The 13,820-nt window shown below is 38.0% G+C and overlaps 2 protein-coding genes across 4 annotated transcripts; both read right to left on the bottom strand.

Moving 5' to 3' along the window:
• Nucleotides 1-460: 460 nt before the first annotated feature.
• Nucleotides 461-2,953, bottom strand: LOC140756720 (uncharacterized). Its single transcript, XM_073092270.1, has 3 exons — nt 2,778-2,953; nt 1,034-1,355; nt 461-841 (listed from the first exon to the last, which is right to left on the bottom strand). Exons 1-3 carry the CDS (start codon nt 2,882-2,884, stop codon nt 461-463), a joined length of 810 nt encoding a protein of 269 aa, XP_072948371.1. The 5' UTR covers nt 2,885-2,953.
• An 848-nt stretch (nt 2,954-3,801) lies between these two features.
• LOC140756422 (uncharacterized) lies at nt 3,802-13,591 on the bottom strand. 3 transcript variants are annotated; one of them, XM_073091920.1, is made up of 3 exons: nt 6,659-6,824; nt 4,915-5,236; nt 3,802-4,722 (listed from the first exon to the last, which is right to left on the bottom strand). In XM_073091920.1, exons 1-3 carry the CDS (start codon nt 6,763-6,765, stop codon nt 4,336-4,338), a joined length of 816 nt encoding a protein of 271 aa, XP_072948021.1. In that variant the 5' UTR covers nt 6,766-6,824; the 3' UTR covers nt 3,802-4,335. The 3 variants fall into 3 exon arrangements, with proteins under 3 accessions (XP_072948021.1, XP_072948022.1, XP_072948023.1); XM_073091921.1 differs by lacking the exons at nt 4,915-5,236; nt 6,659-6,824 and adding exons at nt 11,507-11,635; nt 13,174-13,591 and having other exon boundaries at nt 3,803-4,722; XM_073091922.1 differs by lacking the exons at nt 3,802-4,722; nt 4,915-5,236; nt 6,659-6,824 and adding exons at nt 7,436-8,606; nt 11,507-11,635; nt 13,174-13,591.
• Nucleotides 13,592-13,820: the final 229 nt, after the last annotated feature.

Genomic DNA, 13,820 nt, shown 5'->3' with positions numbered 1-13,820 from the left:
TAATGGTCACCTAAAATATAAATCAGTCGACATCCACACTTTTCCACCGAAACGCAAGAATTAGGGTAGAAACATAGATTAGTAAATATTACTCACTCCTAACAAGAAAATGCACCCAGTTTTGAGAATTAAAATAGTTGCGTAAAAAAGTTTTGCCACGTCTCCGTGCAAAAATGTCCCTAAAATATTTGAAATAATTATTTATTTATTATGTAAATTACGCAGTATTAGTTATTTATTCGGAAATTTTCTCTAAAAATGTTTTTATTTGTCAAGAATTCAAAAAAATAACTTACTAATAAGCCGTTTGTGGCTTCATTCAATTTCAAGGCGGCGAAGTATCTTTACTAATCTATGGGTAGAAATGTGTGTGGCGGTGGTGTTTCTCGGTTAAACTGTGCGGTTATACCACTTTACATTGTTCACCGAGAGGGTTTTATTATTAAGAGGTTGCTCTTCTTTAGGGAGATTCTTTTATCTCCGAGTAAGGTTCGAATTCGTAAGTAATAGATGAGGTTTCAGGATTGGGTTCATCTTTTTGCAATGCGATATGTGATTTCTCCGTCAACATATCCATTCTAGCGTAATATATAGCATCCGATATTATTTTCTGCGTTATCGTTAACTGTGTTTTACTCAGATCCCGAAGTTGTATCCCGATGGATTTTCCTAACGTTTCGTAGTCTTCTTCCGTCATTTGGACTGTCTCAGGATCATCTATCATACTTTCTGGCATCTGGATAAAGTTAGGTGTAAGGCATTGGCGTTTGGCCGGCGGTGTGCTTGGAGCATCAGATAATCTGCTGTCCTCGTTTTCTTCATCCGACGCCCATAATCGTTCCTGTAAAGAGGTTTCGTTTAAAAAAAAATTTGCCAAGTGTACTAACAACATTTTCATATATTTTTTAATTTTTAGTATTTTTATTTTGTAGTTCTACCATCTGTAATCAAACCTACATTTAAGAGTCCTATTATATTTGCGTATTATGACAGCAGCAGGTTTTTAATAACGTAATATAATAAAATGTTGTACCAATTTCACTTTGCTCGGAGTATCAGCAGAAAGCGACGTGGAAGGTCCAGTTATGTTTTCCGACGTACTGATCTTCATTGTTTGGCATGAAACACTGCATGTCGGTATATCAGTTTGTGTAGAGATACTGACTGATGTGGGGTTGACTCGATCTTTAGTCAGAGGCAAATATAGGGACGGCAAACTTTTCTTCCTTAATACTTTTCGACTAGAGGTCATGGATACATCTTCTGCCCTGAAATGAGCTTGACACACGAATATGTGACGTGTAGATATATGGGACAAATCTTGGCGATCGATTATTTTTAACCATTTCAAGCGTCTGTAACAATTGAACGAATAAGTTCAAACGTTTTAAAGGTGGTTGAACCCTTTGTGGTTCGAGTTCGGCGGCGCCACCGCCACACCTATTTCTACCTAATAACACCAGTGTTAGGCGCTGCTGTGTTCCGGTTTGAAAGGTGTGGAAAGGGAGACAGACTTTTCCGAGGCGTTCCAACTTAGTCCTCAGGGGTAGCGACACATCTGTGGCCGATCTCAGGTAGGAATATCTAATCCTATCTGGGGTTGATTACAGATGTCAGTAGCCACTTACCATCAGGTGGACTGATCGTCTGCTACTCCTATATTATAAAAAAAGAATAGGTCAAATGAAAAGAAACAATATCCGTGAATCGTCATCTTCATCATCAACCTATTTCTGTTGGGGACGGGTCTCCTCTCAGAATGAGAACCGCGCTAGCCAAGTGCTTTTTTTTAAGATTTCTCATGTATATAGATTGCCTCACGATGTTTTCCTTTACCGTTTAAGCAAGGGGTAATTAACTTCTTGAAAAGGTGAAACTTTAAGGTTTCAGAGCTGTGTGCCTGGGATTTGAACCTCGGTCCCCTCGATCTAGTGTATTTGGATATCAATCTGAGTAAGCGTTATTTTAGTAGTATTGCGATATACCTATCTAAACACCTTGTATGACAAATAGTTTAATCTATTGTCGTGTAATACATTGTATACATTTTATTTGTAATACCCTAGATTAGTAAAGCTATCTCACCGCCTTGTAATTGAAGGAAGCCACAAATGGCAGACACATACGTAAAATGGCTGACTGTATTCCCATTACGTCTCCGACTGTCATGGTATAATTTACGCGGAAAAATGCCGACATGTGCAGATAAGTTAAGTGGTGCAAATACAACACAAAATCGAAGAAAAAGTGTAGAGAAATATCATTTCATTCTTAAATGCTCTAAAACTACATTTTTTAATACATAATAATAATAATTTTCAAACACGAAAATAGATGACAGTGACAATTTCAATTGTCAAAACTGGTTACATTTTCATGTTAGGAGGGAGTAATCTTTACTAATCTATGGTAAATACATACCTACTTAGGTACAACATAGTACACACACCCGTAATGGGAACAATTACATATCTGTGAACTTAAATGCTAAATTCAGAAACCTGGGATAGTCCATCACCATACATACATATAATTTAACTAGCTGACCCGTCAAACGTTGTGTTGCCATAAAAATAAAAAAAATGTTAAGGGTGAACAACCCTTATCACTTAGGGGTATGAAAAATAGGTAATAGCCGATTCTCAGACCTACCGAATATGCATATAAAGTTTGGTGAAAATTGGTAAAGCCGTTTCGGAGGAGTATGGTAACTAACATTGTGACACGAGAATTTAATACATAAGATTACAAGAAACCTAAACAAGGTCGGTACTTACACTTCTTCTTCGATAGGTATTTGGAAGAATGATAACTCCGGGTTTCTGGAATTGGTATTGAGGCACCCGTAGACAGAACAATATTTTCTGGCTTTTAAGGAAGTCATAGTAAATATTTGTTATAGACTAAACAAATGAAGTGGGCAGTGAGCGCATCAAATCTGAGCGAGCGAGCAGTGTAAAAATACTTGAATACGTGCGATCAAACGCGTGGCGCAGCCCGCACTGAGCCCCCGCCGACCCCGGCCGGCCCCGGCCGCGGCCTCCGTCCATCCATTTCATTGTGTACATGAAGTCATGAATAGTGCTTGCTTACACGGCGCATTACTCACGGGTACATTCAAACTGGCGGCACCCGATTTGTATGAAGCTGTCTTACTATTCTTATTTTACTACGCTTAGAGGTAAGAACGCATCTATGGCCAATGGCCTTCAGAGGATACGAAAACGTGTCAAACTTTTGACACGTTTTCGTATCCTCGCTACATCTGCAATCCTTCGCGTTAGTAAATAACTTGTATAGTCCACGCCAAACTGCTAGTCCGCTCTGAAGTTGTTGCGAGCTAGTCATACAATTGGCTATGGCGACCAGTGGCGAATTTAAAAAAATGTAAGGTGTAGGCTGTACAGTTTTTGCCGCCCCTGCTTCTACAATTGTCATGTCTTACTAGAGGTGAGGCGTATATACTGGAACAGGTTCAGGGATTAGGTAGTTTCTGGTAGGTAGTTTATCGGACTAGGTAGTATAACGGACTATGATACGGTTCCCGTTTTTTTTTTATTTTTCCTCGTCACACCAGTTCATTACACGTTTAAGGCATGAACGAACTAGCTTCCTAATAAGCAAAAAAAATATTCGGTCCCCAAATTTGCCACCCCATAAATCTGCCGCCCTAGGCTGAAGCCTACTCAGCCTGCTGGTAAATCCGCCACTGATGGCGACGCGATTCATTTCTATATTCAGCGGACTATATTCAATTATATCATTGGGGAGATATGATATTTTAAAGGTTGAAATAAATAAAACGCTGACCATTGTAATCTTAATAATAGTTTATATAATCAGTCAAATCTTACATAAAAAACATTCATGTTAACTATTTGGCACAACATTCTTCTCATAGTTTCTTATCTTCTAGTATCCTGAAGTCTATTGATAGTTTTTTAGTAATTTAGTTTGGTCTTCTAGGGGTCTGATAGTCTTCCAGCGATCTTAACTGACGTCCAATATAACTACGATGTAGTTTTTTGCAGAATGGTTTTAGTATACAGAACCAGAGGAATAAAGAAGAATGAACCCGTATGCTAACCCTTTTTATAGAAGTAGCAAACCTGAAGGTAAATGGCCATCTGTAACCGACTTCATGTAGAAGAGGTTCTATTTGTACCCAATCATCGAAGTCTTAAGGACTATAATGGACACCTAAAATATAAGTCAGTCGACATCCACACTTTTCCACCGAAATGTGTGTGGCGGTGGTTTTTCTCAGTTAAACTGTGCGGTTATACCACTTTACATTGTTCACCGAGAGTTTCATTATTAAGAGGCGGCTCTTCTTTAGGGAGATTCTTTTATCTTCGAGTAAGGTTCGAATTCGTAAGTAATAGACCCGGATGAGGTTTCAGGATTGGGTTCATCTTTTTGCAATGCGATATGTGATTTCTCCGTCAACATATCCATTCTAGCGTAATATATAGCATCCGATATTATTTTCTGCGTTATCGTTAACTGTGTTTTACTCAGATCCCGAAGTTGTATCCCGATGGATTTTCCTAACGTTTCGTAGTCTTCTTCCGTCATTTGGACTGTCTCAGGATCATCTATCATACTTTCTGGCATCTGGATAAAGTTAGGTGTAAGGCATTGGCGTTTGGCCGGCGGTGTGCTTGGAGCATCAGATAATCTGCTGTCCTCGTTTTCTTCATCCGACGCCCATAATCGTTCCTGTAAAGAGGTTTCGTTTAAAAAAAAATTTGCCAAGTGTACTAACAACATTTTCATATATTTTTTAATTTTTAGTATTTTTATTTTGTAGTTCTACCATCTGTAATCAAACCTACATTTAAGAGTCCTATTATATTTGCGTATTATGACAGCAGCAGGTTTTTAATAACGTAATATAATAAAATGTTGTACCAATTTCACTTTGCTCGGAGTATCAGCAGAAAGCGACGTGGAAGGTCCAGTTATGTTTTCCGACGTACTGATCTTCATTGTTTGGCATGAAACACTGCATGTCGGTATATCAGTTTGTGTAGAGATACTGACTGATGTGGGGTTGACTCGATCTTTAGTCAGAGGCAAATATAGGGACGGCAAACTTTTCTTCCTTAATACTTTTCGACTAGAGGTCATGGATACATCTTCTGCCCTGAAATGAGCTTGACACACGAATATGTGACGTGTAGATATATGGGACAAATCTTGGCGATCGATTATTTTTAACCATTTCAAGCGTCTGTAACAATTGAACGAATAAGTTCAAACGTTTTAAAGGTGGTTGAACCCTTTGTGGTTCGAGTTCGGCGGCGCCACCGCCACACCTATTTCTACCTAATAACACCAGTGTTAGGCGCTGCTGTGTTCCGGTTTGAAAGGTGTGGAAAGGGAGACAGACTTTTCCGAGGCGTTCCAACTTAGTCCTCAGGGGTAGCGACACATCTGTGGCCGATCTCAGGTAGGAATATCTAATCCTATCTGGGGTTGATTACAGATGTCAGTAGCCACTTACCATCAGGTGGACTGATCGTCTGCTACTCCTATATTATAAAAAAAGAATAGGTCAAATGAAAAGAAACAATATCCGTGAATCGTCATCTTCATCATCAACCTATTTCTGTTGGGGACGGGTCTCCTCTCAGAATGAGAACCGCGCTAGCCAAGTGCTTTTTTTTAAGATTTCTCATGTATATAGATTGCCTCACGATGTTTTCCTTTACCGTTTAAGCAAGGGGTAATTAACTTCTTGAAAAGGTGAAACTTTAAGGTTTCAGAGCTGTGTGCCTGGGATTTGAACCTCGGTCCCCTCGATCTAGTGTATTTGGATATCAATCTGAGTAAGCGTTATTTTAGTAGTATTGCGATATACCTATCTAAACACCTTGTATGACAAATAGTTTAATCTATTGTCGTGTAATACATTGTATACATTTTATTTGTAATACCCTAGATTAGTAAAGCTATCTCACCGCCTTGTAATTGAAGGAAGCCACAAATGGCAGACACATACGTAAAATGGCTGACTGTATTCCCATTACGTCTCCGACTGTCATGGTATAATTTACGCGGAAAAATGCCGACATGTGCAGATAAGTTAAGTGGTGCAAATACAACACAAAATCGAAGAAAAAGTGTAGAGAAATATCATTTCATTCTTAAATGCTCTAAAACTACATTTTTTAATACATAATAATAATAATTTTCAAACACGAAAATAGATGACAGTGACAATTTCAATTGTCAAAACTGGTTACATTTTCATGTTAGGAGGGAGTAATCTTTACTAATCTATGGTAAATACATACCTACTTAGGTACAACATAGTACACACACCCGTAATGGGAACAATTACATATCTGTGAACTTAAATGCTAAATTCAGAAACCTGGGATAGTCCATCACCATACATACATATAATTTAACTAGCTGACCCGTCAAACGTTGTGTTGCCATAAAAATAAAAAAAATGTTAAGGGTGAACAACCCTTATCACTTAGGGGTATGAAAAATAGGTAATAGCCGATTCTCAGACCTACCGAATATGCATATAAAGTTTGGTGAAAATTGGTAAAGCCGTTTCGGAGGAGTATGGTAACTAACATTGTGACACGAGAATTTAATACATAAGATTACAAGAAACCTAAACAAGGTCGGTACTTACACTTCTTCTTCGATAGGTATTTGGAAGAATGATAACTCCGGGTTTCTGGAATTGGTATTGAGGCACCCGTAGACAGAACAATATTTTCTGGCTTTTAAGGAAGTCATAGTAAATATTTGTTATAGACTAAACAAATGAAGTGGGCAGTGAGCGCATCAAATCTGAGCGAGCGAGCAGTGTAAAAATACTTGAATACGTGCGATCAAACGCGTGGCGCAGCCCGCACTGAGCCCCCGCCGACCCCGGCCGGCCCCGGCCGCGGCCTCCGTCCATCCATTTCATTGTGTACATGAAGTCATGAATAGTGCTTGCTTACACGGCGCATTACTCACGGGTACATTCAAACTGGCGGCACCCGATTTGTATGAAGCTGTCTTACTATTCTTATTTTACTACGCTTAGAGGTAAGAACGCATCTATGGCCAATGGCCTTCAGAGGATACGAAAACGTGTCAAACTTTTGACACGTTTTCGTATCCTCGCTACATCTGCAATCCTTCGCGTTAGTAAATAACTTGTATAGTCCACGCCAAACTGCTAGTCCGCTCTGAAGTTGTTGCGAGCAGGTAGTCATACAATTGGCTATGGCGACCAGTGGCGAATTTAAAAAAATGTAAGGTGTAGGCTGTACAGTTTTTGCCGCCCCTGCTTCTACAATTGTCATGTCTTACTAGAGGTGAGGCGTATATACTGGAACAGGTTCAGGGATTAGGTAGTTTCTGGTAGGTAGTTTATCGGACTAGGTAGTATAACGGACTATGATACGGTTCCCGTTTTTTTTTTATTTTTCCTCGTCACACCAGTTCATTACACGTTTAAGGCATGAACGAACTAGCTTCCTAATAAGCAAAAAAAATATTCGGTCCCCAAATTTGCCACCCCATAAATCTGCCGCCCTAGGCTGAAGCCTACTCAGCCTGCTGGTAAATCCGCCACTGATGGCGACGCGATTCATTTCTATATTCAGCGGACTATATTTAATTATATCATTGGGGAGATATGATATTTTAAAGGTTGAAATAAATAAAACGCTGACCATTGTAATCTTAATAATAGTTTATATAATCAGTCAAATCTTACATAAAAAACATTCATGTTAACTATTTGGCACAACATTCTTCTCATAGTTTCTTATCTTCTAGTATCCTGAAGTCTATTGATAGTTTTTTAGTAATTTAGTTTGGTCTTCTAGGGGTCTGATAGTCTTCCAGCGATCTTAACTGACGTCCAATATAACTACGATGTAGTTTTTTGCAGAATGGTTTTAGTATACAGAACCAGAGGAATAAAGAAGAATGAACCCGTATGCTAACCCTTTTTATAGAAGTAGCAAACCTGAAGGTAAATGGCCATCTGTAACCGACTTCATGTAGAAGAGGTTCTATTTGTACCCAATCATCGAAGTCTTAAGGACTATAATGGACACCTAAAATATAAGTCAGTCGACATCCACACTTTTCCACCGAAATGTGTGTGGCGGTGGTTTTTCTCAGTTAAACTGTGCGGTTATACCACTTTACATTGTTCACCGAGAGTTTCATTATTAAGAGGCGGCTCTTCTTTAGGGAGATTCTTTTATCTTCGAGTAAGGTTCGAATTCGTAAGTAATAGACCCGGATGAGGTTTCAGGATTGGGTTCATCTTTTTGCAATGCGATATGTGATTTCTCCGTCAACATATCCATTCTAGCGTAATATATAGCATCCGATATTATTTTCTGCGTTATCGTTAATTGTGTTTTACTCAGATCCCGGAGTTGTATCCCGATGGATTTTCCTAACGTTTCGTAGTCTTCTTCCGTCATTTGGACTGTCTCAGGATTATCTATCATACTGTCTGGCATCTGGATAAAGTTAGGTGTAAGGCATTGGCGTTTGGCCGGCGGTGTGCTTGGAGCATCAGATAATCTGCTGTCCTCGTTTTCTTCATCCGACACCCATAATCGTTCCTGTAAAGAGGTTTCGTTTAAAAAAATATTTGCCAAGTGTACTACCAACATTTTCATAAATATTTTTTAATTTTTAGTATTTTTATTTTGTAGTTCTACAATCTGTAATCAAACCTACATTATATAAGAGTCCTACCTGAGGTTGGCCACAGATGCATTGCTGCCCGTAAAGATTAAATTGGAATATTTCGGACTCGGACGAAAGCATTCTCAAAAATAGCCCAGTTTTAATAAAAACTTTAGGATTCATTATATTTTCAATATAATAAATGTATAAAATAATGCAGTCGGCCATCTTGTCTAAAACGCTACGCGGAGCGAAATGACGTCATTTTTTTGGCGTGTCACCGTATTGCTTGAACTTTTCTCTGGGATATTGAAGCGTAACGTCACTTGCGGACGCCATGACAACCGTGAGCGTTTTCGCGCTTCATTCAAAATTTGTTTTAAAATGCTAATATTTCCGTTAATACTGAATTTATTACCGAAATAATACGATTTTTGGAATCAGTAGACATGTACCTACATTATAGAAGGTGACTTCAAAATTTGTCATCATGCCCATTGCGGCTGGGTTTCCTATCTATATGTAATCTGTACTACATGATTGTCATCAATAGAATAAAGGTTAAGTAGCATAGTTAAAGAACAATAACTGCATAACTTAATAAAATATGGTCTTGACTTATATTTTAGGCAACCCATTCGCATATGCTTTCTGATTAATCAAGATACTCGTAGTTAGAAAATATGTTTTATTTGAATTAATGACACAAGTACCTGAAGGTTCTTTTCTGATTTTTATACAATATTCGATATCGGATATTTTGTATCGATATATCGGATCAAAATGTATCAGGCAAAAAAACGAACAACAACCCTATCGGCGAGGCAATGATGTATAAGATTGTAACTTTTTTTTAGTGAAATATTATTTGCGTATTATGACAGCAGTAGGTTTTTAATAACGTAACATAATGAAATGTTGTACCAATTTCACTTTGCTCGGAGTATCAGCAGAAGGCGATGTGGAAGGTTCAGTTATGTTTTCCGACGTACTGATCTTCATTTTTTGGCATGAACTGTCACTGACTGATGTGGTGTTGACTCGATCTTTAATCTGAGGCAAATATAGGCACGGCACACTTTTCTTCCTCAATATTTTTCGACTAGAGGTCGCGGATACATCTTCTGCCCTGAAATGCGCTTGACACACGAATATGTTACGTGTAGATATATGGGACAAATCGTGGCGATCGATTACTTTTAACCATTTCAAGCGTCTGTAACAATTTAACGAATAGGTCAAATTAAAAGAAACAATATCCGTGAATCATCATCATTATCATCAACCTATTTCTGCTGGGGACGGGTCTCCTCTGAGAATGAGAAGGATTAGGCCATAGTCCACCGCGCTAGCCCAGTGCAAACTGGTAGACATCAAATACCTTTCTTAATCTTTTTTTTATTTTCTCATGTATGTAGATTGCCTCACGATGTTTTCCTTCACCGCTTAAGCAAGTAATAATTAACTTCTTGAAAAGGTGAAACTTTGAAGGTTTCGAAGGTGTGTGCCTGGGATTTGAACCTCGGTCCCCTCGATCAAGTGTATCTGGATATCAATCTGATTAAGCGTTATTTTAGTAGTATTGCGATATACCTATCTAAACACCTAACACCTGGTATGACAAATAGTTAAATCTACTGTCGTGTAACACATTGTATACATTTTATTTGTAAATACCTTAGATTAGTAAAGATATCTCACCGCCTTGTAATTGAAGGAAGCCACAAATGGCAGACACATACGTAAAATGGCTGACTGTTTTCCCATTACGTCTCCGACTGTCATGGTGTAATTTACGCGGAAAAATGCCGACATGTGCAGTTAAGTTAAGTGGTGCAAATATAACACAAAATCGAAGAAAAAGTGTAGAGAAATATCGTTTCATTCTTAAATGCTCTAAAAACTACATTTTTTAAATACATAATAATATTATTTTTCAAACACGAAAATAGATGACAGTGACAAAACTGGTTACGTTTTCTTGTTAGGAGTGAGTAAACTTTACTAATCTATGGTAAATACATACCTACTTAGTTACAACATAGTACACACACCCGTAATGGGAACAATTACATATCTGTGAACTTAAATGCTAAATTCAGAAACCTGGGATAGTCCATCACCATTCACCATACATACATATAATTTTTCTTCTTCGATAGGTATTTGGAAGAATGATAACTCCGGGTTTCTGGAATTGGTATTGAAGCATCCATAGACAGAACAACATGTTCGGGCTTTTGCGGGAGGCATAGTAAATATTTTTTATAGACTAAACAAAGGAAGTGGGCAGTGAGAGCAGCAAATCCGAGCGAGCAGTGTAATATCTAGGTACTAATATACGTGCGATCAAACGCGTGGCGCAGCTCGCACTGAGCCCCCGCCGCCCCGGCCGGCCCCGGCCGCGGGCTCCGGCCATACATTTGATTGTCTGCGTGAACAGTGCATGCTTACACGGCGCATTACTCACGCGTACATTCAAACTGGCGGCAGCCGATTTGTATGAAGCTGCCTATTCTTATTTTACTACGCTTAGAGGTAAAAACGCATCTATGACCGATGGCCTTTAGGTAGAACTCTTATCTTAATTGGGGTTGATTATATAGATCCTCGTTTAATAATAAAAAAAAAAAACTTTTGACACTTTTTCGTATCCTCGCTACATCTGCAATCCTTCGCAGTAGTAAATAACTTGTATAGTCCACGCCAAACTGCTAGTCCACTCTGAAGTTGTTGCGCGGAGGTATAGTAATGGCGACGCGATTCATTTCTATATTCAGAGCGGACTAGCAGTTTTATACCTACATTTATGCGTGTATTTTTTTTATATTACCTCTATTCCTATTGTTTCCACATCTTCATGAGACGACACGGTACCGGCTGCGTCAGCCAAAAAACTCATAGCATCGTAGTAGTATAGGAAGGGGAAATACTTTATACCCATACTTTGAGCTTCCTTTACCTGAAACATACTTTTTGAGAAAATTAACTGACATTAGAAAAATACACTTACAAACAATTGAAACATTTTTGTCTCAATGTTTTTTTTATATAGGCCAAAAAAACAAGTATACATAAACTTGTAAATAAAACAATAAGTCATTCTTTCATGGTTGTGTGAGTTTGTCATTACCAATTATTCATAAAAGACGGTGTTCCTACTTCATAAATCACACAGAATTTTAATTTTTCGCTTCAATTACGCTAAAACCCGCGAAGCAGTTGTTAAAACGCTCGGTTTCGATAACGCGACGCCGCATGGATATATAATAATCGCTAAAACGCGAATCACCCATAGTAAAACTAGTTAGTCTGTTAGAAGTGCTAGATCCTTAATGCTAGAAGCGCCGGTCCTGAGTTAGAGCTCAAAATAAAAAGGACAGACGTTAATCTCATGTATGTACCTCATTTCTAATACCTACGCTCGAAGATCGCGCTAAGGACGGAACGCAAGTTATACCTGCGTGCCTCGATTTCGGTATGCACTCGGTATGCGAACAAGCGTGAATGTGCCGCAGTGCTGAGCGGTCGGTGTGACGGTTTTTAGGCAGTGTTTTTTATTTAAACAATTATATAGCCTCTGTACTAATAGGTATCATCATAATTTGTTTATTTTTTAAAAGATTGCTATTTCCATTTTTTACCGAGCAAAATACTTGGATTCATAAATAAATAAATGAAGAGATACAAATAGTTTACACAACTAAAACAAAACACTCAACATTTTTTTTCATTTTACAATGTTCAGTATGGAAAATCCCTAATAACGTCTAAACGGATTACCTTAATTACACAATTCCTTTTGTCCTATCTGTTTATGACCTAAACCTATCAAATGACATTAAATACAATACAATATCTACACAAACAAAAAAAACATGTTTTCAACTTACGTAACATTTGGTGGTGTGAATTTACCTTATACAAATTTAGTTAGGTTCGTTTATACCGATTCAAAATAGGAAAATGTTATATAAGTCGAGCTTAGATAGCCACTTTAAAACATATTCTTGCCATGATCACCAATAACACCAACTCCTAGTGGCTCGGTTCAACAGCGAATACCGAACTACCTTTCTAAAAAATTGGTAGCTCCAGAAAAGGAATCTTTACAGTTTAATTTTAAATTTAAACAACCGTCCACTGCACAATTACGGTACTTATTTTGTTGCTCCATTTCTTGCCCAAACAGTTCCAAACGCGAGTCATAAGCGGACTGACAGTCGCGCACGTACGAGTATGCGCCCGAGTCCCACCGAACGTGTCGGTGAGCGGTGTCTATATGTGCATTGTTCGAGCCCGTTTTGTGTGAAGATTGACTTCTGTTAGTCTTTATTTTGTGCTTAGAGCGAAAGCACTGTTTCATGTAGACGCCAAATCACAAGAGACGCCAAAATTCCCAATGAGAAAAATACAATATTTTTTACGCGTCCTATAAGTCATTATTATTTAGATTAATCTAAGTGTCATTATTACCCAACTACTGAATATGCCACTTACCTTTGCCAATTCTCTAAAGTACCCCGATCTTATGTTTTTAATCTTCGTCTTCGTCGTTTTAATGGTCGCATTTTTGTCGTACTGTTTATAAACATCTAGAAGAACATGATACCCTTCTAAGCGTCTCTTTCTATTCTTGTAATTTATATGCGTTTTGTCCCATAAATATGGCATACTTTTATACAAATCTATTAAATGGAGTGTTCCTTCGTTTACTCTTGACATTATAACAACAAAATGTTATTGGCGACTTGACTTAGAATTAATTATTTTTTTTGTGAATTAAACGACTTAAAACCACTATAAAATTGTATTACTACGCTAAAACTGTTAGATAAAGATATTTAATTCACTATAAATGTTTTATGACAAAACTTGCGTCACGGTGACAACTGACACACGTCTACTCTTCTTGAGTGCTAGCTGGCGACTGAGATAGCATTTAGTTTGCTCGCTCGCTCGCTCGATGCTTACGCTCACACTAATTTCAGTGCTAACTGGGAAAACAACCTTCGAATATTACAAATTATTTATGTATTTTTTCTAACAATCGTTTTTTAATCAGTGCTGTATGTATGTTCTAAGTCTAGGAACTTATCGAATTTATAGTCGTCACAATTTAATAGGCCCATTTTGACATATGCCAT

The sequence above is a fragment of the Epargyreus clarus genome, unplaced genomic scaffold, assembly GCF_041222505.1.
Source record: "Epargyreus clarus isolate Ecla_fem2 unplaced genomic scaffold, WU_Ecla_fem_2.2 ptg000035l, whole genome shotgun sequence".
NCBI lineage: Eukaryota > Metazoa > Arthropoda > Insecta > Lepidoptera > Hesperiidae > Epargyreus > Epargyreus clarus.
This window is presented reverse-complemented; position numbering and strand designations above follow the sequence as displayed.